Source organism: Schistocerca piceifrons, chromosome 2 (genome assembly GCF_021461385.2).
Source record: "Schistocerca piceifrons isolate TAMUIC-IGC-003096 chromosome 2, iqSchPice1.1, whole genome shotgun sequence".
Lineage (NCBI taxonomy): Eukaryota > Metazoa > Arthropoda > Insecta > Orthoptera > Acrididae > Schistocerca > Schistocerca piceifrons.
Genome location: NC_060139.1, coordinates 611,532,755 through 611,557,605, shown reverse-complemented (window position 1 = coordinate 611,557,605; position 24,851 = coordinate 611,532,755). Strand labels below are relative to the sequence as shown.

Sequence of the window (24,851 nt, the reverse complement as noted above, 5' to 3'; positions counted from 1 at the left end):
CAGTGTATCCGTCACGATTAGTCAAATTTCGAGCAATCGTATCGCTCTTCATGGGGAAAAGTTTGTATGTCATACCTGTAAAAATGATCAAGGAACAAAAATTGGGAAAAGTTTTAATTACGTGAAATGTATTTAACTTTAAATACATGTGAATGTAGTGAAACTTCTACGTTATTTGCGATCACAACTATTCTTGGGCAAAAAGACAAATTCACACCTATCCTCACGTCACTTCCCGTCAAAACATTAAACAACACATTACAAATGGCTGCATTCATACAGACCGCGAACGTCACGTCACTTCAAAGTTTCTCCAGAAGAAAGCTTAGAAGATGACATTGGTAGGACGGGGGAACTGTGCCTCTAAACATCGGAAGTTAACCTGTACTCCTCGCGTGCAAACATAATACAGTAGTTTATTTTGTGCTTTTGTTTCTTCATAATATTTATTTTCTTTTTTGTCTTGGCAAATTGTAAATGTCTGATGACGATTTGGATACTTTTTCCACTGAGTGCTATTCCATAAGCGAGGCCAGGTATCTGAAACTGTAAAATTATTTAGATATTTCTTTAATGGAATAGGGCTAACTATGTTTCTAATTAGGAACATTAGTTGACGAAGAAATTTTCAGCAAAACAGTATTTTATTAACTAAAAAAGTCAACTCTACAAAAGCAGAAAATACCAGTGTTTATGACGTTATTTGCCCTGTAGGAAAGCAAACTTAATGGATCAGCCAAGCAGACTCTATGTTTTCCCTTGTGTGACATCAGTTACTGTGCAAGTAGCAGGCGCAAGAGATAAAAGACGAATCTTTGGTCTGAAAGAGAGTACTTATTATCAGTGTAGTGTTCTGTACGTTACTTACGATTTGATGCGCAATAAACTTATGTATTGTGTAATCATCCGTGTCTGCAGTTTATATGGAAATTACTTCTTGTCATCTAATTGCCGATAGTCTGAGCTCGACCTGACTCCTTGAAGATTGAGAGATTCAGATCTGAAAGTCTTTTTCTTTTTACAATAATGATGGACATGACCTCGCAGTCGCCAGGGACAGAAGTTAAAGTGGAACAAACCACATCTCTAGCTACACTCCTGGAAATGGAAAAAAGAACACATTGACACCGGTGTGTCAGACCCACCATACTTGCTCCGGACACTGCGAGAGGGCTGTACAAGCAATGATCACACGCACGGCACAGCGGACACACCAGGAACCGCGGTGTTGGCCGTCGAATGGCGCTAGCTGCGCAGCATTTGTGCACCGCCGCCGTCAGTGTCAGCCAGTTTGCCGTGGCATACAGAGCTCCATCGCAGTCTTTAACACTGGTAGCATGCCGCGACAGCGTGGACGTGAACCGTATGTGCAGTTGACGGACTTTGAGCGAGGGCGTATAGTGGGCATGCGGGAGGCCGGGTGGACGTACCGCCGAATTGCTCAACACGTGGGGCGTGAGGTCTCCACAGTACATCGATGTTGTCGCCAGTGGTCGGCGGAAGGTGCACGTGGCCGTCGACCTGGGACCGGACCGCAGCGACGCACGGATGCACGCCAAGACCGTAGGATCCTACGCAGTGCCGTAGGGGACCACACCGCCACTTCCCAGCAAATTAGGGACACTGTTGCTCCTGGGGTATCGGCGAGGACCATTCGCAACCGTCTCCATGAAGCTGGGCTACGGTCCCGCACACCGTTAGGCCGTCTTCCGCTCACGCCCCAACATCGTGCAGCCCACCTCCAGTGATGATGATGATGATGTTTGGTTTGTGGGGCGCTCAACTGCGTGGTTATCAGCGCCCGTACAATTATCCAATCTTTGCTCAGTCCAATTTCGCCACTTTCCTGGATGATGATGAAATGATGAGGACAACACAAACACCCAGTCATCTCGAGGCAGGTGAAAATCCCTGACCCCGCCGGGAATCGAACCCGGGACCCCGTGCCCGCCTCCAGTGGTGTCGCGACAGGCGTGAATGGAGGGGCGAATGGAGACGTGCCGTCTTCAGCAATGAGAGTCGCTTCTGCCTTGATGCCAATGATGGTCGTATGCGTGTTTGGCGCCGTGCAGGTGAGCGCCACAATCAGGACTGCATACGACCGAGGCACACAGGGCCAACACCCGGCATCATGGTGTGGGGAGCGATCTCCTACACTGGCCGTACACCACTGGTGATCGTCGAGGGGACACTGAATAGTGCACGGTACATCCAAACCGTCATCGAACCCATCGTTCTACCATTCCTAGACCGGCAAGGGAACTTGCTGTTCCAACAGGACAATGCACGTCCGCATGTATCCCGTGCCACCCAACGTGCTCTAGAAGGTGTAAGTCAACTACCCTGGCCAGCAAGATCTCCGGATCTGTCCCCCATTGAGCATGTTTGGGACTGGATGAAGCGTCATCTCACGCGGTCTGCACGTCCAGCACGAACGCTGGTCCAACTGAGGCGCCAGGTGGAAATGGTATGGCAAGCCGTTCCACAGGACTACATCCAGCATCTCTACGATCGTCTCCATGGGAGAATAGCAGCCTGCATTGCTGCGAAAGGTGGATATACACTGTACTAGTGCTGACATTGTGTATGCTCTGTTGCCTGTGTCTATGTGCCTGTGGTTCTGTCAGTGTGATCATGTGATGTATCTGACCCCAGGAATGTGTCAATAAAGTTTCCCCTTCCTGGGACAATGAATTCACGGTGTTCTTATTTCAATTTCCAGGAGTGTATGTTGCAACTTTCAAAAGCTGACATAAACCAGCAAAATCTGCATTCCACGACCCATTCTGGTCATGTCAACCTCCCACTATTTTCGTTTAATTGCCTATTGACATAGTTCACGCACACAGAGTGCATTTTTCAACAACATGGAATGCACACCAATGACGAGAGGTACATACAGGGGACAGGCAAAACAATGTGAACATCTGAAACTTCCTGGCAGATTAAAACTGTGTGCCGGACCGAGACTCGAACTTGGAACCTTTGCCTTTCATGGGCAAGTGCTCTACCAACAGAGCTACCCAAGCACGCCTCACGCCCCGTCCTCACAGCTTTAATTCCGCCGGTACCTCGTCTCCTACCTTCCAAACTTCACAGGACCTCTCCTGTGAACCTTGTAGAACTAGCACTCCTGGAAGAAAGGATATTGCGGAGACATGGCTTAGCCACAGCCTGGGGGATGTATCCAGAATGAAATTTTCACTCTACGGTGGAGTGTGCGCTGATATGAAACTTCCTGGCAGATTAAAACTGTGTGCAGGACCGAGACTCGAACTCAGGACCTTTGCCTTTCACGGGCAAGTGCTCTACCAAATGAGCTACCCAAGCTGTGAGGACTGGGCGTGAGTCATGCTTGGGTAGCTCAGTTGGTAGAGCACTTGCCCACGAAAGGCAAAGGTCACGAGTTCGAGTCTCGGTCCTGCACACAGTTTTAATCTGCCAGAAAGTTTCATATACGCGCACACTCTGTTGTAGAGTAAAAATTTCATTCTAGTAATATGAGCATCTGTACTTACTTGGGAATGGTTCATTAATATGGGACTGGACCCCCATTTTCCCATAACACAGCTGCAATTCTTCTCAGAATCCTGGCATAATATAATGATTGTATAGTCTCCAGTGGAATGTTAGACCACTCTTCAATCAGAGCCCCTTCTAACTCTTTTAGTGATGAGGGAGGTGGAAATCTGCTCCTGAGTCTGCACTTCAATACCAGTCACAGGGGTTTGCTGATGTTCAAGTCTGGGGACTGTGCTGGCCAGGGAAGACGCTGCAGTTCGGCTTTGTGTTCCTCATACCGAGACTGTACTGTTCAGGCTGTGTGAATAGGTGCATTATTGCCCTGAAATATGGCATCATTGTTGGGGAACAACATTTGAATCATGAGGTGCACCTGATCACTTACAATGTTCACATAGTCATTGGCTGTAACACGGCCTTTGAGAGTAATGATGAGACCAGCAGAATACCGTGATATGGCTGCCCATACCATCACACTTCCACCCCCATGTCTAAGCGTTGGAACCAAGGAATCAGGTTGTAGGCTTCTTGTGGCGTTCTCCAGACGTAAGCCCGGCCTGATGTGGGAAATAACGAAAATGTTGACTCGTCTGAACATATGACGTGTTTCCACTGGATCAGCTGCCCAGGATTTATGCTCCCAAGACCATGTTTTACGCTTTTTCGCGTTGGTTATCATCACGAATTGTTCTGGTATAGCAGCACCTCCCCGAATATTCGCTTTTTAAATTTCTCAGCGGACAGTGTCGATAGAGATGGGGTCTTGAAGATGACTATTGAGCTCTGCGATCACTTTAGCTGCTGTAGTTATGTGTTGTTTTGACACAATTCGTGTTAGCATACGTCGATCTCTTGGGCATCTCTACGAGGCATGGGGCACAAAAAAATGGCTCCTGAGGATTTTGAGGAGTTACACACCACTCAATGCCCACACAATTCCCTATCATTACTCCACGCCTCACGTGACTGACTGTTTCTCATGCTCAAGTGTTTAGTGGAGGTCGAGTGTACAAAAGCATTTTTTTGCGAATTGCGGTAGTGCTGGAGGATGTCCAGAAGAATGGTGTAACAGCGTCTTTTGAACTTTACCAATACAAATTTTGAGTTGTATTCGTTAACACCGCGAAGAGTGTTTCCAGCAAACGAGAGATGCAGTTTTTGGGATATGTAGTCGCATCAGCCAGTCTGTCACTGCTTCCTGGATGTGTGGGTGCATTGTAGGGTATACCTCTGCCGACAAACTACAGAGGATTTGCAGATTTTTGGGAAAGTTAAATTATTACCAGTGACGCATTCCAGGATTGGCAGGTCAACAGGAAATACTTACTGCACTGCTCTGTGGCAAGCATATGACCTTGGACTTCCATGATGTAAGCGGCATTTCATAAAGTCAAGCAATGTTTGGCACAGGTAGCACAGTTGGCTCACTATTACAAATCCAAACAACAAAAACAGATCTCCGATGGTGCCATGCCATGCCATGATATGATGTGAAGTGAAAGACAGTGTGAATTGGCTTAAGGTTCCTTTGAGAGTATGCTGATAAATAGCCCCATACTTAGCTGTCATATGCAACTGCTCACTTGACGAAAGATGCATACTAAAAGAGTGGGAAGTTGTATAGGTCATGCAGATACTCAAGAAAGGAAAGAGGAGTAATCAGTTAAATTACAGACTCATGCTATTTACATCGATCTTCAATGGGATTTTGGAAAATATACTGCATTTGAATATCATGAAGCACATCGATGGTAAGTGCCCATTGAGACAGAATCAGTGTGCATTCAGAAAATATCGTCCTTTCGAAACAGAACTAGCTCTTTATTCGCAAGAAGTAATGATTGTCACCAGGGGATCTCAAACTGATTTAATATATCTAGATTTCCAGAAGAGTTAAGGCACCATTTGTCATAAGAGACTTAGTCCCCCCAGAAAGGTCACAGTACATAGTAATCAAGAGAATATCATCGAGTAATTCAGAAGTGATATCTGTCGTTCCCCCTCTGCTGTTCCTTTATTATACAAACGATTTAAGAGACAATCTGAGCAGCCCTCTTAGAATATTTGCAGATTCTGCTGTTATTTACCTTCTACTAAAATCAACAGAAGATCAAAATGATTTAGACACAATATCTGAATGGTGTGAAAAGCGACAAGTGCCTCTCAAAAACGAAAAGGGTGTGGGCATCCAAACCAGTACAAAAAGAAATATGTTAAATTTCGGTTACATAATAATTCACACAAATTTAATGACTGTCAGTTCAACTAGATACCCAGGAATTACGAGCAACTTAAATTGGAACGATCACATAGATCATGTTGTGTGGTAGGCAAACCAAAGACTAAATTTTATTAGCAGAACAGTTAGAAGATGCAACAGGTCTACTACATTCAAGAAGTTTAATGTAGGCAGCCTCTGCCTACACTAAACTTGTTCATGCTCTGCTAGATTACTGCTGTGCGTTATGTTATCCTTAGCAGATAGGATTGACAAAGACATCGAAATAGTTCAAGAGCAGCTCGTTATGTATTATCGCGAAATTAGGGGATTACCATGGATATGATAAGCGAGTTGGGAGAGGGGGCAGTCATTGAAACAAAGGTGTTTTCCATTGCTGTGAAACCTTTTTACAAAATTTCAATCACCAAATTTATCCTCTGAATGTGAAAACATTTCATTGTTTCCTGCATAAGGAGAAATGATCATAATAATAAAACAAGAGGAATCAGAGCTAGTACAGAAAGATTTTAGTGTTCATTTTTCCCACTCACTGTTAGAGTGTGGAACAGTAGAGAAATAATCTGACGGTGGTTTGAAGAACCCTCTGACAGGCACTTAAGTGTGAATTAGAGAGTAATCATGTAAATGTAGATGTAGGAAGCAAGAATGTTATCTGTTCTGCCATATATGTCATTGGCCTTTGAATAGACATGACATGGCAATGACATTGATTCAGTAAAAAGAAAATTATATAGCACTCTGGTACAAAACTACTATTACTCTGTTGATGAGTTTTTTAATGATGATCTGATCATTTGGTCAGGATAAATATTAATAGTATATGTATTCAGATATTTTATAGTTCCAGTAAATGTTGCATTCCATGTACAACCTATTACAGTTATATGCTTGATTAGTGTTGTGTTCAATAAATCAATGATTTGACATGTATGTTATGAGACAATAAAATTCTGATTCTTTAATTAACAAGTGCAGAGCCAATGTATATATTCTGTGCAAGTCATTGGTATTTGTGTGTGTGAATGATTGAATATGTCTTTGAATCTGTAGCATGTCATGTACTGTCGGCTAGCTGAGTGGATTATGTCTGACATTCACAAATAAAAATAAAAAAACTGAAACAGTAAGATACATGGCTGATGGAAATGTGTAGCCCATGACAGTATTCCTCCTGTAAACCTTAGTACCCACTAATTCATTGTTCAGACTTACTGTCACAATTGTTTATCACAGTGTTTGTGGTGGACTTTTCACCTTGCCACACAATGAACCGGGTCTGTATCTAGATTTGATTGAAATGAAAGAAAAAGCTGAAAATTGAGATTTCTGCTTTGTTGCAGAAAAAATTTCTTTGGGGCATGGAATGAAAGGTATGTCCCTCGCTGAAGAAACATTTCGGAACATGTTTTACTCTTTGCATAAAACAATAAAAACCACAGATTCGCTATTTAAGTGCTTTTCGCTATGCAGTATTTCCCAAACGTCCGCTTATGATAGTGTAAAGTTCAGTAACTCACTGTCCATTGCTGGAAGAATGTGCAGTGAATTCTGAGTGCAAATAGCAATTCAAATTTGAGGGAAGCAGAAACTGACAGCCTGAAATTTTCGCTGTTTTACAAAGTACATCCCCAATCATCCCAAGCATCCCCAAAATCTTTCGAAATTTTCTCTAGTTGTCAGCTAGGAGTTTCTGAATGGCATCTATCCCCTATGTTCAAGGTGCCAAGAAGATCATGCCCATGTCAGTTTCCTTCTTTAAAAAGTTCACATACCCACAAATGTTTATGAGCAGTTCTGCTACAATTCGGTTGGTGCACTTAAGATTACTGAGTATTGCACACGAAATGTAGCTTAATCACAAAGAGTGCAAAGAAATAATAACTGAATATGTAAAAGTTGTATCCGCACTGACGGTGCCACACCAAAGACGTTCCTTCTGTTGTCGATACATCAAAGTATGTAGAGTGTTACACATACTCTCACATTGCTGTGGCTACATCACGCTTTGCAGAGTTGTGGATCGAAGAACTTCTGCTGTTCGCCACTAGATGGCAGTGGCATCTATTTCAAAGCGGTTGTTGACGAATTCATTATAGTTCAGACCATTTGCTCGAAATATTTTTAAATTATTAACACAAATCTTCCTCATAAAGCAGTCTGCCTATTAGTAAAATCCATATCCAGATCCCTACAGTATTTCCTGAGATTAGCCCAAATGTACAGAACTACATGAGCAGGGGACTTGAATTTATATATGAAGGGCTTATTTCATCTGCAGATTTTTCAGCGCTCATTTAACTTTAGGACTCTGTATCTCAGAATGAGCAAAAATGGACTTGTACCACTATTGAAAAAAGCCCTTCATATGTGGAGATTACGAATGTTATTATCTTTAACATAACTCCCAACAAAAGTTCGAGAAGGAACAAATGTTATCATAGTATCATGATATCATTTTACATTTATTAACAGAATACAGCGTTCTATGTTACAACACTGCCACAAAGTACCATGGGAGATGATTTGAAATTTATTAATAAAAGAGTGATATAGAAGGATATATATTACCTCTCCTAAATGAATTTCAGTGGACTGGGTCCTCATAAAAATATGGCAATAATAATCTTACATATCGTTCTGCATATCTATACATTGTAACAGATAGACATCACAAAAGGCACAAATGGTATTAACAATAATACCCATACTTGCACTGACCTACTACAACCACCAAAAACGCAGTGCAACAAATTGAGATAAAAAATGTGATGAGATACTGATACACTAAATACAGAACATCTCCTTCTACAGCATTTGATGCGTGAATATATATATATATATATATATATATATATATATATATATATATATATATATATATATGTGTGTGTGTGTGTGAAGACTACATGTAGATATATTCATACAGTTCTATGATGCTTAGAATTTTGATGAGAAAAGAGATCTCCTTAAATATATTACAAAAGACAAAAAACGAGTATTCTAAAAATAAACATTTGTGTGAGTGTACATGATTCTCCACCATTGTCATACAAAACAGTCCACCTCCTCTTCTCTATCTCTCTGATGTTGAGCCTTGTTTATTGTTATTGCCAACGAAACCTTGACTGGTAACTTAAATCGTTCAAAATGATTGGGTGGCTCAAATGGGATCATTGATGTATGGGATATGAAAGACCACTCCTGCTGCTGGATCTGTGAGGATAGTAAACAGTATTTATCATACTTTTACTCCCCAAATAGGTCGGATTACAAAGTTTTGGACAATTTAGATTCTGCAGTAGTATTCTAATCATAAGCCAGTAAACCACAATTATAATGTTCTTGTTTCCTGTTGCAAGACTACAAGGAAGAAAACAAAAAATTATGTAATTATGCTTACACATTTTATTTAAAATTATATATGAGGAGAGAGAATGTATATGGAAGAAACACTCTGTCTATTGTTCAGATACATGGCTATGGTAGTTAAATCTGACTGTGAGAAAGAAAACGAAACTGCATATATTCACAGCACAGCATGTCACAGTATTTTTTTCTCACAGTCAGTTTCAAAAGAAGACCTACACACCATTGAATAAAGAAATATATATCCTGTGTCTATGTCTATTGTGTAAAAATTTGAAGTAAATCAGTCAAAAAATTTTGGAATTCTTGTCGACAACATTTGTCTATTATACATTATATATGCATTTACATATTATATGTATATATTTAAAAATAGATTCTATCGATCCAAATGTTTATTAGAGGACCATGTAAAATTTTGAAGTGAAATGGTCAAGAACTTTTAGAGATTTTTTGGTAACATTATTTCCCTTATATCTACATACATATATAGCCTTTGTCCATACAGCTGTTTATTAGAATACCGTATTGTGCAAAAAATAATTTGAAGTAAATCAGCCAAGAACTTTTTAAGATTTTTGCTAACAATGTTTCGATTTTGATATATTACTTATACATCATTGTGTCCTCTATATATTAAAAATATAAAGCTTCTGTCTTTCTATGCTTTAATTAGGGCACCTTTTATATATTAGACAGAGCCAGAGAGAGAGAGAGAGAGAGAGAGAGAGAGAGAGAGAGAGAGATTTTTGGCAGCAGTTAAACAACGACTTACGGTGCAGCTAACAGACAAAGAGGAGTCATATGGAATACCAAGTCTGAAGATAAATTGAATAAAAATTGGAGGTGTCTTGAGCGTCAAGTATTGTTGTTGTTGTGGTCTTCAGTCCTGAGACTGGTTTGATGCAGCTCTCCACGCTACTCTATCTTGTGCAAGCTTCTTCATCTCCCAGTACCTACTGAAACCTACATCCTTCTGAATCTGCTTAGTGTATTCATCTCTTGGTCTCCCTCTACGATTTTTACCCTCCACGCTGCCCTCCAATACTAAATTTGTGATCCCTTGATGCCTCAGAACATGTCCTACGAACCGATCCCTTCTTCTAGTCAAGTTGTTCCACAAACTCCTCTTCTCCCCAATCCTATTCAGTACCTCCTCATTCGTTATGGGATCTACCCATCTAATCTTCAGCATTCTTCTGTAGCACCACATTTCACAAGGTTCTATTCTCTTCTTGTCCAAACTATTTATCGTCCATGTTTCACTTCCATAAATGGCTACACTCCATACATATACTTTCAGAAACGACTTCCGAACACTTAAATCTATACTCGATGTTAACAAATTTCTCTTCTTCAGTAACGCTTTCCTTGCCATTGCCAGTCTACATTTTATATCCTCTCTACTTCGACCATCATCAGTTATTTTGCTCCCCAAATAGCAAAACTCCTTTACTGCTTTATGTGTCTTATTTCCTAATCTAATTCCCTCAGCATCACTCGACTTAATTCGACTACATTCCATTATCCTCGTTTTGCTTTTGTTGAAGTTCATCTTATATCCCCCTTTCAAGACAATGTCCATTCCGTTCAACTGCTCTTCCATGTCCTTTGCTGTCTCTGACAGAATTACAATGTCATCGGCGAACCTCAAAGTTTTTATTTCTTCTCCATGGATTTTAATACCTACTCCAAATTTTTCTTTTGTTTCCTTTACTGCTTGCTCAATATACAGATTGAATAACATCGGGGAGAGGCTACAACCCTGTCTCACTCCCTTCCCAACCACTGTTTCCCTTTCATGTCCCTCGACTCTTTTAACTGCCATCTGGTTTCTGTACAAATTGTAAATAGCCTTTCGCTCCCTGTATTTTACTCCTGCCACCTTCAGAATTTGAAAGAGAGTATTCCAGTCAACATTGACAAAAGCTTTCTCTAAGTCTACAAATGCTAGAAACGTAGGTTTGCCTTTTCTTAATCTAGCTTCTAAAATAAGTCGTAGAGTCAGTATTGCCTCACGTGTCCCCATATTTCTACGGAATCCAAACTAATCTTCCCCGAGGTCGACTTCTACCAGTTTTTCCATTCCTCTGTAAAGAATTCGCGTTAGTATTTTGCAGCCGTGACTTATTAAACTGATAGTTCGGTAATTTTCACATCTGTCAACGCCTGCATTCTTTGGGATTGGAATTATTATATTCTTCTTGAAGTCTGTGGGTATTTCGCCTGTCTCATACATTTTGCTCACCAGATGGTAGAGTTTCGTCAGGACTGGCTCTCCCAAGGCCGTCAGTAGTTCTAACGGAATGTTGTCTACTCCCGGGGCCTTGTTTCGACTCAAGTCTTTCAGTGCTCTGTCAAACTCTTCACGCAGTATCATATTTCCCATTTCATCTTCATCTACATCCTCTTCCATTTCCATAATATTGTCCTCAAGTACATTGCCCTTGTATAGACCCTCTATATACTCTTTCCACCTTCCTGCTTTCCCTTCTTTGCTTCGAACTGGGTTTCCATCTGAGCTCTTGATATTCATACAAGTGGTTCTCTTTTCTCCAAAGGTCTCTTTAATTTTCCTGGTGGCAGTATCTATCTTACTTCTAGTGAGATAAGCCTCTATATCCTTACATTTGTCCTCTAGCCATGCCTGCTTAGCCATTTTGCACTTCCTGTTGATCTCATTTTTGAGACGTTTGTATTCCTTTTTGCCTGCTTCATTTACTGCATTTTTATATTTTCTCCTTTCGTCAATTAAATTCAATATTTCTTCTGTCACCCGAGGATTTCTATTAGCCCTCATCTTTTTACCTACTTGATCCTCTGCTGCCTTCACTACTTCATCCCTGAAAGCTACCCATTCTTCTTCTACTGTATTTCTTTCCCCCATTCTTGTCAATTGTACCCTTATGTTCTCCCTGAAACTCTGTACAACCTCTGGTTCTTTCACTTTATCCAGGTCCCCCGACCCAGCCAGGAATTGAAGCTGGGCCCAGAGGACTGACAGTCTGTCACGCTGACCATTCAGCTACTGGGGGCAGACAAGTATAAGATGAAAGTTCTCAATCATATTACTGAAAAAATAAGTTAGTCTTGAAGTAGGAAAGTGGTGAAGAAGAAGCCATACATGACAACTGGTTGTATATTCATGCAATGGCAACTTTATAACACAACAAATCTGACAAATGAACAAAAAAAAACGTGAGTCGCGTGTAGTTTTTCAACAAATTCCTAGGATTTGAAATGAAGGACACTGATGATGCAAAAAAGACAAAATTGGAAAATTCAGCCTCTGTTCTAGTGGATTCTGGGGTCTGTGGCATTCCTGAATTTGTTGAGTCTGAGGATGTTAATCTATAAATAATCTTTCAAGATCAAATACGTGTAAACAACTTTTTTATAAGGTAAAATACAAACGATATGTTGAGAGCCAGTTAACCTTCAGATGTTAACCTTCCTCAACTATTTCGCAACTTGAGAAATAATCACTGAAAAGCTTTATTATGAAAGGCGAAATAAATAGCTCAAACTGATATAAAAGTCACCGGTTGCTACCTAACAATTGGCACAGTTTTCCTAGCAGCAAATCTAAAATGTCACTTTGAACTCCTCCTGAAATTTGCAAACAATATGATATAGTCACTTTGTATTTCTCGTGGCTGTGTTACTTATACATCTTTTTACTACAGTCGCCTCTGCGTTATTTTTCTGCCGCTTTTTATCAGAAGACATGTCGTACAAACGAGCAAACAAGGGGGTGCATAGCAGACCGGTTGTGTGGCCAAGCAACTCGTAGGCACGAGAACGCGCATGCGTGCATGTGTTCTATCCACTAGTTTTTGTGTGTGTAGTCTTATTCCCATGGCCTGCGCCCTGCAACTGTTCACAAGGAAAGAGGCATCGTGTGGACTTCGCAGGCTTAATACAAAAACCTACAAATTTAGAATCTACTGTTTGTGTTTTGGGAGAATCATGATTGAAAGGTCGATGTCAAAACTCCAATTGACGGCTGCCTGTAAGAGATGCGGACGTGCTGCAATGGACATTAGATATTACTTATACCAGAAATTCTAATATTATGTTTGTAAAATATCTGCTATTACACAATCACTACGTTTACGTGTGACACATCTGCCGAAAGACGAAAACCGAATTTCAGCAACCGTTTCTCGCTGTCGTGTTTACACGTTATTGTCTGAAGCGGATTTACTATCACAGTTAAATATGGAGCCTGAAAAATCGCTGTTACAGTTTCTTGTTCAGTCAGCACAGTGGCAATTTCTCTTAAATTAGACGAGTGTAAAAAGCTGCAGTTTAACATTTCGACTTATGCTTCACTGTGCAAAAAGCCACTCCATCCATATCAGCAGAAAATTTTTAAAAACATGACGAAAGCTGACCAGCGTAAGTGAGCGAAAATCGATTGGGGAAATGGAGCTCCGGCCACTAGAAGTGGATTTCCATAAACGATTTTGAAGCATGTACAAGACCACCCACAAGCGCTATTAGGAAATCGGTTTACGAAATACGGTTTTGGGAGCCCTATGTGAACGGGGCGGAAGGTGTTTAGCTAAAAGGCCAAATAAATAAATAAATAAAATACTACGTGTCTTTGGCTACTCTGAATGATCATAGTACACTTCAAAGATCTTCGTTAATTGTGTAACTTAGATTGGAAGACAGTTGTTTAGTTGTTGTTGTTTTAGTGTTTTGTGTTAGAATAGTTGAATCTGGTGTGTTTGTTATTTTGTTGAACAATGACTACCGCTGCCAGACCTACCTTCGAACCAGCCCGTGGTGGGCAGGGCAGAGGCGAGAAAGATTTGAGTGCAATTTCAAGACAGTATTCGAGCAGAGATTTGCCATCTCATAATAAACTGAAATACAGGTAAGATATAGCAAGCCCAGTGGATTTTTGAAACGTTTGCAGAGATTTACCTTTTGCGTTCTACAAATGTATTGGCTAAATTCTTTAGTTAGTTTCAGTCGTAGAGAACAGATGTAGTTATTCATGAGCTTATTCTTACTTTAAGTATCTAATAAATTTTGTATGTCGTACGTGAATAGTGAATTAAAGATCTGCAGCCAGTAACAGCATAGCTACAAACATTGCGTGTTTGGTGTGTTTAAAAGTAATGGCAGTCATGAGTCTGTAGCCAACATGTACGGTTCACGATCTATACTTATAATTTTGCTTGTATGCCTGTAGCATCCATATACGTTTTGCAGTCCATATTCATACATCTGTTGATATGTAAACGCCAGTAAATGCACGTGTAAGCCTACATACATAATGACGGAAATGAAATAGCGCAGTGGCAGATAATTTGTCTGTTTGGCCATATACCTTTTGATACCAGTACCTATGAGAAAAGTATATAGCCTACTGAAATAATGCTTCATTAACACTTTTATGATGTATATGCCTGTCCGCCGTTTATAGTATTAGGCTGAGTAACAACCTGTTAATGGAAGTTTCTGTTCTTGTTGAAACATGCATCCTATTCAGCCTTTGCATGGAAAATGCTTTCTCTCTCTCTCGTCCTCATGTTTTGAAAATAAATATATTAATTATTTTCACACATCAACATTGTCTCTGGTCTCTGTGCTATCTCCACACTTCCTACTTGTTTGATGTGCATTTGCATTTGGGGGATTCCATTGTTAAGGGTGGGACAGTGGCACTACATTTTTCAACAGTCAAAAGCTAATATATCAAAAAAGTACAAAATAGAAGTAAATTAAAGAGTGATTGATCACATGAATATTTGTTTTACCTTCTATTTAATTCCAGATGTCAGAAGTTTATAGCGTGAGCTGTTTCTCGTCTTTAAAACTTTGTCTTTGGTGGGACAGTAAATAGTCTCAGCATTGAATGTCCACCAACAATTTACAAGAACTGTGAATTTTGCACATATTTTCTTTTGAAAACATTGAATTCCCGCTATTAAAACAATTCTCTACATGGCAAAATATCAATAGATGTTACATTATTAATAATTACTTATGAAAATTGCAATCATCCAATTTCAATAATGTTTAAATTTCCCGAATAGTCATAACGCAGTGTGTCCTTAAATGTTTAGGAAACTAACAAGCTTCGTCAAACTCAATGTAGGATGCATTCTTCTTGTCAAATTTGAACACCTTCAGTGAATCCCCTACTGATCTTGTACACACAGTCTGTATTTCTCCATATTTTTCAACAGCTCTCTATGTGCAGTTGCAGTGTACCTGTATTTGGCTGACTACCTTCTTGCAGTTTGAAACTCAGCCAAAGTAAATATTCCTGGGATGAACTTTTCCATAGCAGATTCTGAGCTTGTAACTACTTTGAGATAGTATGTCTGCAGGTCATGGAGACATGATCAATCATCATTCATCTCAGATTCTGTGTAGCTGAGAGAATATATGTAGCGTGTAAGTTGAAAAAACTTGATTTCACTGGTTTTTCTCCATGGCATAGTCCATACCATTTTGAAGATGCAAATTTTGGAAACATTTGTAAAATACTGTATCTCTGGAATTCTTTTTTTTTTGGAAAGACAATTGCTTTATGATTACAATGAAATGATCCATTTGGACTTATTTGTCAAAGTTATTTTACTATAGTGTTCTGAACATTTTTTATAATTTATGGATTTTTTTTCCAAAAATGCCAATACATAAAATTTTGATTTTTTTTCTGGTGATTAGTACCATATAGTTCTACATTCCCTGAAAAGGAGAGCGTCCACTTTTAGGTTGAACAGGTTTTATAAACTACTGAAATTTTTGCCATACATACAATGTGTTTTATGACCACGTTGTCACATAAGACTGATAAAGCTGTATTTAACATTTAGTTTTGTAAGATGAGCAGGAGACTCATTTTTCAAGCATTTTAAACGGTTCCAAAATGCATGTGAAAGGTCCAAAGACTCAAAGGTTTGGATTTTTACAACTTCTGTGCAATCTATTTTGTACTGAAATTAGCCAGTGAATGAACTAAAAATGTCTTACACTGCTTCAGTATTTTCGTTTGATACCTTCCTGCTGAACCAATAGGAACTGGAGCACTTAACAATCTTCAAAACATTGTGAACAGGAAGTAAGCACTGATAGCATTGTTGCTGTTGCTGGAAACCTATAAGCAGCAGGTGGTCCATGTGGTACGGTAGTATAAAGTTCACTACAATTTCATTTAACTCATAATTGGTGTCTGTAATCTCTGCAATCCAGCGGTCACAGTCATACACACACACACACCACAAACATCCCCCCACTCAGGTTTTGAATCTGATTATTATCCAGCTATTTCTGAAGTGTTGGCCGAAAAAACGGAATTTCTTCCTTCTTGCTCTTTAAAGTGTGTGCAATTTGAATTCGCCCATTACTTTGAGTCTAAAAATGTGGCTTTGAATTCCTTTCATGGGAGTAGTTTGGTTCGACCATTCTTCATTTTTCTGCTCACAGATTTCTTCGATTTCCTCTTTGGATAAAATAATGAGGGCTGTGGATGTGTAACATTTCATGACTCTTGTAAAATCCTCAGCATTTTTGGTATTGGCTTGGAAAGGTTATGTTTTGTAGCATGGTGTTTCAGCAGGCCCACACCATCACAAGGCCCCTTCCTGTGACCAGTTGCACTGTATACCCAGCCATTTGGCATGAGCGACTTACTCAATTCAAACAGCTGGTAGACTAATGATTTTTAAAATGGCTAGGAGCACCATCAGAAATAATGATGATCTTCTCTGCCCCTGTTTGCAGTTGAAGAATTTTATGCATTGCTAGCAAAGCATATGCTGAGTCATGTCCTGTGTCATCACTTATAACTACAACACTTGTGGTTTTGTTATGAAAATATGTCACTCCTGTAAAAATTGAAACCTGGTCATTACTCCAATGATACCCTTGCACGTCTTGTGGGAGAATTATGGACCAGTTCTGAGCAAGACCACAGTGAAGCACTAAACATAGTCCTTCAGCTTGTACACACCCTTTCACTTCTGCAGCGCATTGTTGTTGCAATTTCTTGAGGTGCTGTTGTGTTACTGATTTCACTGACCATTTACCAAGTTCATCATTGAAACTGTCAAAGGCAACAGTTTTCTTAATTAGTTTATTTCCCACCCATGTTGCATATGTAATTTCTGCAGTTACCTGCTACGTCTTCCAGGCCAGGTGTCTGTAAAGACAGTCACCACGTTCTTGAAACAAACAAGTCTCTCACTTTATGTCACAGACTACTAATGACTTCACATGCCCAACCAATGTGTCATATGTTATGTGCTCCAGTAAGTTCCCAAACAAAGTTCAAAATTATGCAGTACACACACAAACAGACATCTCTACGTGGGCATTGAACTACCCTCTTAGGTCATAGTGCGTAAAATTTTGATCTTCCAGTATGTGAAGGTGTATAGTTGCTCTTGTTAATTTGCAAAAGTTTCTTTAATAGTGCAAGTCATGTACCTCTTCACTTTCACAACTTTTTGACCTTCAACTGTTACAGTTATAGTGTCTTTTTTGTCGGCACTCTGGTGAGAACAGTCCCCTTTATCTTCCAGATAAAATGACTGCACTATTTGAACTTGAGCTGCTTCTACAGGACCATAATAACGATCTGGTCTTTGAAGACTCATTTTACAGACCTCACATTTTGTGATTTGTCTACCGTGTACTTTGATACTGATGGAATGTGGTTCAAAATTGTTTTATTTCAAAATGTCTCTGGAATAATAGTTAAACTTGCACCTTTTCACTGTAGAATGCACAATATTCAACAGCTGAATTGATATTTGTGAAAAATTCCTGGCAAGAGTGCTTTGGTTCATTTTCTTCTGAAGATGAAATTTCTACTTTGAAGAGTGTGGTCAGTTTTTCTATAGGCTAGTGTATTCATCCATAGCTTTTTTAATTACTCTGTGCTTTCTTGATGCATAGTGCTTATGACTCGACTTCACTAACCGCTGTTTCTTAAGAGGACTAACACCTAACTCTCTAGTTGACTGATTCAGGATATTTAATTCTTCCTCTATTGGTGCAAAATCTGCATCATGTGCACCATGGGAGGCTTCACCTTGTTCAGATACTATTGTTGTTGTTATTCTGACAAAACATTCATACCACAAACATCTTCACCTTGAAACAGAGTTTTCTGATGAGAACACATACTTGTTTGTCTTATATATCACTCTTTTATGGATGTGCAAATAGTCACCACATTTCACTCTCCTGTGGCCCCAGTCAGAAGATATTTCAAACAGTGCTTTTCACAAAATACGCTGCAACTGTGTCAGCTGGCAAATTCCTCACGAAAATGCAGAACTGACTGGATGGTTGCTGATTTCTCAGAAGCCTCTTCAGTAAACAAATTAGCAATGAACAACTACCATACAGAAACCTGCAATGAACAACCATGACAAAAAAACTTACAAGAAACTACAACAAAGTGCAATAAATATCTGCAACAATGAAAGTGAAAAGAAATAACTACAACAAAAAAGTGATAAGAAATAACTGCAATAAAGACAATAGAAATAAACATTGTAACAAAGAAATTAGAAGAAACAACTTCAGTGAAGACATACATTACGCTTGAAAGTTAAAAAAAAAAGACGATTTTTCAAAATAATACCTGTCCAATTTAAAAGTTCTCCTTGACGGAGAATATAGTACTTCATAGTACTGATGAACAGAAAAAAATCGAACTTTTCTGGATAGGTATTTTTGAGAAACAATTTTTTTCTATAAGTTATAAAAAAATTCAAAAGGCGACACTAAAATGTCTTTGATAGATATGTCCAAGTGGAGGATACCATTGTAATCTTAAAGCAATTATCTTTAAAATAAAAAAAAGTTCTAACAAAATATCTAGAACTGTTAAGAGATACAGCATTTAAAAAAAATTTCCAAAATTCACTTCTTCAAAATGGTGTCACCAGTGTCATCTTTGGAGGCCTCTGTCTCAGGCCAGGAATTTTTTTTGGAGAAAACAAAAAATATGTGTTTCTTACTTACTCCAGAATATTAACATATGCTAAATTCAATAACCAGAAGGTAACCCTCCCTGCCTGAAGTAATACAGATTATGCCCCCCTTAAAAAAAAAAAAAAAAAAAAAGGTTTCTTTCATTGTCATTTACATGTAACGTTTCTGCACGCTGACTTTTCCTAGGTTGTTGTATTTTCAGCAGATTACCCTATGTAAGTTTGTGAGATTAAGTTTTTTTGTCTACTAAGAAATTCTGTTTTGCTCCCTTTTTAGGCAGGCTTTTCCATACATTTTTTTTGCGACAGCTGATTTTTTTGTGGCATGCTATGGCGACCACGTCTTCCATTCTGACTGTATACCATATTTCCTGTTTTCCTTAACCACCATGTTTTTTTCTGCTGTCTCTTGTCCTTCATATACATGTCTTTATGTTATAGAAATCATTTCTGCCCTTTCATATTCTTTTCGTGTCATATTACTAGCTGTTATCTTCTGCATGCAAATTGAAGAAGTGAAGGTAAGCAGTCACCATATAGTCTAGTCTTTGGACAGTTAAAAAGCATGTAAACGAGAATGGAAGTGGTGCTAAGCTTTCAGACAGTGTCACCCTCCAGAGCTCTCATATCAATTTTCAGTGAATTTCAGCATTGTGTGTACATGTTAATGCTATACTCTTTCACATGTTTAGGTATTCTGGAGATTGGCATTTAAATTTGTTGAGATTTCTTATCTCACGAATTTACTGTTGCTGTAATAATCCCTGTGTAGCGAAACAGGCTGAGTAGTGGAAATTTACTGCCGTTAACGAAATATAGCACAATGTTTGGATAGAATGACATCTTCGCATGGTTTGACTTGATGTGCTACAGATCACTTTTATGGAGCCAGAAATGCCTGTTTCTTGAGTATTTTCAAGCCTGTGCTGCTTTCTTATAGAGAACATGGGCAAGGAACCACTGAGGAACTCAGATCACGAGACTTCCGCAAAGAACTGGAGGAAAGAGAACGTGAGAAAGAAAAGAACAATGCCAGGGATCGCCGAACCCAAGAGTCCAGTTCACAGTGAGTTTTCATACTTGCAAGTTGTTTATTGGAATGAGCCATATTTAATGATAATTGACAATCAATTTGTTTCTTTACTAGCAAGAGACCCAAGTTGGACCAGGTCCCTGCTGCAAGCCTAGATGCGGATGATCCATTAGATGAAGATGATTCAGATGATGGTGACAGTGATGATGATACAGCACAGTTGTTGGCTGAGTTACAGCGAATAAAAAAGGAACGTGCTATGGAACAGGCAAAAAGGGTGACTATCTACGCAACGTATTGTTGAGGAACATGTTCTGTAGATATTTATAATATAGACTGCAAAGAGATGTGATTGACACTGTGAGCTTGAAGATATGAGCAATGGCTTCAGTGTTGACATTAGTCTACTTTTATAGCTTTTTTGTGGTAATAACAAGATAGTATTTTGGTGGAGGGTTTAAGCTCAAATCCTTATCCTGTCATTGTGTTTCTTATTTGTTGCAGTGTCCTTGAATCACTTGAGGTAAAACTGGGATTTTTATTTTAGGAACACTCCCAATAGTTCCTTCAGAACTTCTACTGATTTAATTCTCCACCATAATTGTATCAGTGTTGCTGGGACTTTGAACATTTATTTAATTAATTTGAGTTCATTGTTTTGCTGTTTAAGTTTCCCTTTTCTTTTCATTGCCATCACATTGAATTTCAGATCCATCTCTACAAGGACTATATGGTCTAGTTTTGATTTTGGTTATAAACTCTGGACGTGAACTATGATAAAACATTTCCCTTTGCTCAAGAACAATAGTGATAAATAGCAACCATAACAGAAATAGTACATTTCTTTCCCTTCTGCTGTTTTTTCAGTGTTCTTTCACTTTCATTCTGAAGTTTCATTCAACCCTCTTTCTCTACACTTACATTTTTCTGTTAAGAAATAAAATGAAAAGTTAATAACAAGAAAGGATTTATTTAGAACAAAGAGTGTTTAGGTGTTATATAATGTCACAGTTTGTATCACAAATCTAGAATACTCAAATAAGATGATTTTATTTGTGAAAAGCATGAAATAGTGAAAGTTCCAGCAGTTTTTGAATGTTTAGGAATTTCAAATGTATGCCATCTGTGAGGTAGGCCTATATGTTGAATCATTTACTTGCAAATCAATCTCAGAGATTATAGCTTAGATAAAACTGATTATGAAGTCCTCATGTTAGGAAATGCGAAACATATGCTGTAGTCTTCCCTGCTCATTCACGGTTGCCTCTTGTGTGTGTGCCATCCTTTGGAGATATCTTTATCAACCGTGGGTTTTTGGGCTACCATGTCAATTTTCCATTGCTTTGTTGTGAATTTACAACATTGTTATGATTTCCTGATTCACACTAAAGGTTATGGGTATTTATAAAGTATGATATTAAATATAGATGTATTTGAACACATTTTGTTGACTATCATAGTATTCACATTACTAGTAAGTTCTCCGTCTATAATAACCTCAGTGTTGCTTGGACTTTGTCCAAGTTTTTTGCAGTATTATGCTTCAAGTAAACAGATGACATAACACAATGAGCACCAGTTTTTATACATGTACCGTATATATATTCAAAGTATCTTATTACTGTTGCATTTTTTGACACCAGCTGAAAACATTGCTACGAGGATTTGTCATTCAAACTTCCTGATATGGAACAGTGTCAGATGACTACAACAGGGAATGGTCTTTCTATAGATGATGGAGAGAAAGAAAGAGGTTATAAACCACTAGTTAAAACTCCAAATATACTCGTGTTTGGTTTAAGTCTAGCTATTGATACCCAGTCAGAAAATCCCCATCAGCATACCCAAATAATCTCCCGCTTTGCTTGATTTTTAGTTATTTCTTTGCAAAGTCAGTACTTTTATTAGAATCAGTAATACAATAATAATAATAATAATAATAATAATAATGTTCTGCCAGTCGTAAAAGGCGATGGAAAGAACAAACCACTAATAGGGCTAACCCCCCTTTTAGTGTGCTTAGTTGGTTCAGGACAGAACTAAAGAAGCCTCGGACAAGCGCCGTCGTGGTCGGGGACGACGCTTGAACCCTATGCCTGCCCACAATGGTAACGACACTGCTAGCCAACTGGAAAATGATTTAAATCCAAATAGAGGTGTTTTGCAGGATATGCTTCCTGCAACCACCCTAGAAGGAAAACAAAGGCAGAGGATGAGATGGTCAGATGAAGTTAATCGACACCTCATGTTCTGTTATTACCAAGCAACAAACCTAGGAACCAACACAACTGGATACAGATCACAAGTATACACAACATTTATTACCAGATACCCAGAATTAAAATTTTTAACAGAACAACGTCTACCTGATCAGATCCGTGTAATAATCAAAAATAACAGGATATCCCAGTCAGAATTATAAAACATCAAACAACAAGTACAACAAATACTGGAACAAAATAATGTGTAATCAGAAGAAGAAGAAAATACAGTAATGGACTCAAACATCCCAGAGCAAACAAACAAAGAACAACACGCATCAATTAAACAATCAGAGGAAAACGAAATCTTAAGACAGCCACCAGAACAAGCACAAATAGAACACGAAGTGACACACATGTTAGATATAGAAGAAAAATTTCAGCTGACATATATAGAATACAAAGACACAAATACAGACATTAGACCATTCTTGCATAGACCGCCAAATAACCCACAAGTCGAAACAACAATAAAAACTATCAACACAATCATACACAACAAAATAAATGAAAACACAACTGTGGAAGAGTTACAACTACTGGTTTATATAGGAGCACTCACTACACTAAATATACACACTAGGCAAAGATCAGAACCAACCAACACATGGAAGAAACCCACAAAACCAGCATGGCAACACAGCCTACAGATCAAAATAGAAAAACTGAGAAAAGACATCGGACAGCTAACACAATTTATAGGAAATGAAATGTCAGAAAAAAAAAGAAAAAGGTTAGGTAAAATCTCACAACAAGAAGTGATAGAGCAATTAGATGAAAAGAAGCAGAAATTACAAGCATTGGCCAAACGACTTAGAAGATACAAAAAAAGTGAAAATAGAAGGAAACAAAACCAAACATTCAACACAAACCAAAAGAAATTTTACCAGACAATAGATAACACACACATTAAAATAGACAATCCACCAAACATAACAGACATGGAACACTTCTGGAGTAACATATGTTGCCATACAACATAAACTAATAAAACAACACGTTCCCACATACAAGTATGCACCACAAAATGTACTGGAGAATGATGAATACAAATTATACTGGAACAGAACCATTATAACAGATAAAACAACACCACATAACAGGCATGCACGGTGGATACAAGCAGAAACAGATACATACAAGATGATACCACAAATGCCTGAAGTGATAATTTTGCAACATGAAGTCACCCAAGCAATTAATTCTACTCACAATTGGAAAGCCCCTGGAAAAGATAAAATAGCAAATTTCTGGCTAGAGGAGTTCACCTCAACACATTCACATCTAACTAAATTATTTAACAGTTACATTGCAGACCCATACACATTCCCTGATACACATACACTTGGAATAACTTATATGAAACCTAAAGATCAAGCAGACACAGCAAACCCAGCTAAATATCGCCCCATAACATGCCTACCAACAATATGCAAAATATTAACTTCAGTCATTACACAGAAATTAATGACACATACAACACGGAACAAAATTATAAATGAAGAACAAAAAGACTGTTGCAAAGGAGCATGAGGATGTAAAGAGCAACTGATAATAGATGCAGAGGTGACATATCAAGCTAAAACTAAACAAAGGTCGCTACACTACGCATACATTGATTACCAAAAAGCTTTTGATAGTGTACCCCACTCATGGTTACTACAAATATTGGAAATATACAAAGTAGATCCTAAATTGATACAGTTCCTAATCATAGTAATGAAAAATTGGAAAACCACACTTAATATCCAAACAAATTCAAATAATATCACATCACGGCCAATACAGATTAAGCGTGGAATATACCAAGGAGACTCATTAAGTCCTTTCTGGTTCTGCCTTGCTCTGAACCCACTATCCAACATGCTAAATAATACAAATTATGGATACAATATTACTGGAAAATACCCACACAAAATCACACATTTGCTATACATGGATGATCTAAAACTACTGGCAGCAACAAATCAACAACTCAATCAATTACTAAAGATAACAGAAGTATTCAGCAATGATATAAATATGGCTTTTGGAACAGACAAATGTAAGAAAAATAGCATAGCCAAGGGAAAACACACTAAACAAGAAGATTATATATTGGATAACCACAGCGACTGCATAGAAGCGATGGAAGAAACAGATGCCTATAAATATCTAGGATACAGACAGAAAATAGGAATAGATAATACAAATATTAAAGAAGAACTAAAAGAACAATATAGACAAAGACTAACAAAAATACTGAAAACAAAATTGACAGCAAGAAACAAGACAAAAGCTATAAATACTTATGCTATACCAATATTGACCTACTCATTTGGAGTAGTGAAATGGAGTAACACAGACCTAGGAGCACTCAATACACTTACACGATCACAATGCCACAAATATAGAATACATCACATACATTCAGCAACAGAAAGATTCACATTAAGCAGAAAGGAAGGAGGAAGGGG

The 24,851-nt window shown here is 38.5% G+C and overlaps 1 protein-coding gene across 1 annotated transcript in view; it reads left to right on the top strand.

Annotated features, from left to right (window-relative positions):
• The first annotated feature begins 13,605 nt into the window (after positions 1 to 13,605).
• LOC124776488 (protein CWC15 homolog) overlaps positions 13,606 to 24,851 on the top strand; it is a 36,221-nt gene continuing 24,975 nt past the window's right edge. The window contains exons 1-3 of the mRNA XM_047251504.1: positions 13,606 to 14,015; positions 20,042 to 20,167; positions 20,249 to 20,411. Of these exons, the coding sequence (XP_047107460.1) occupies positions 13,885 to 14,015; positions 20,042 to 20,167; positions 20,249 to 20,411 (420 nt within the window). The 5' untranslated portion in view covers positions 13,606 to 13,884. The remainder of the gene's footprint in view (positions 14,016 to 20,041; positions 20,168 to 20,248; positions 20,412 to 24,851) is intronic.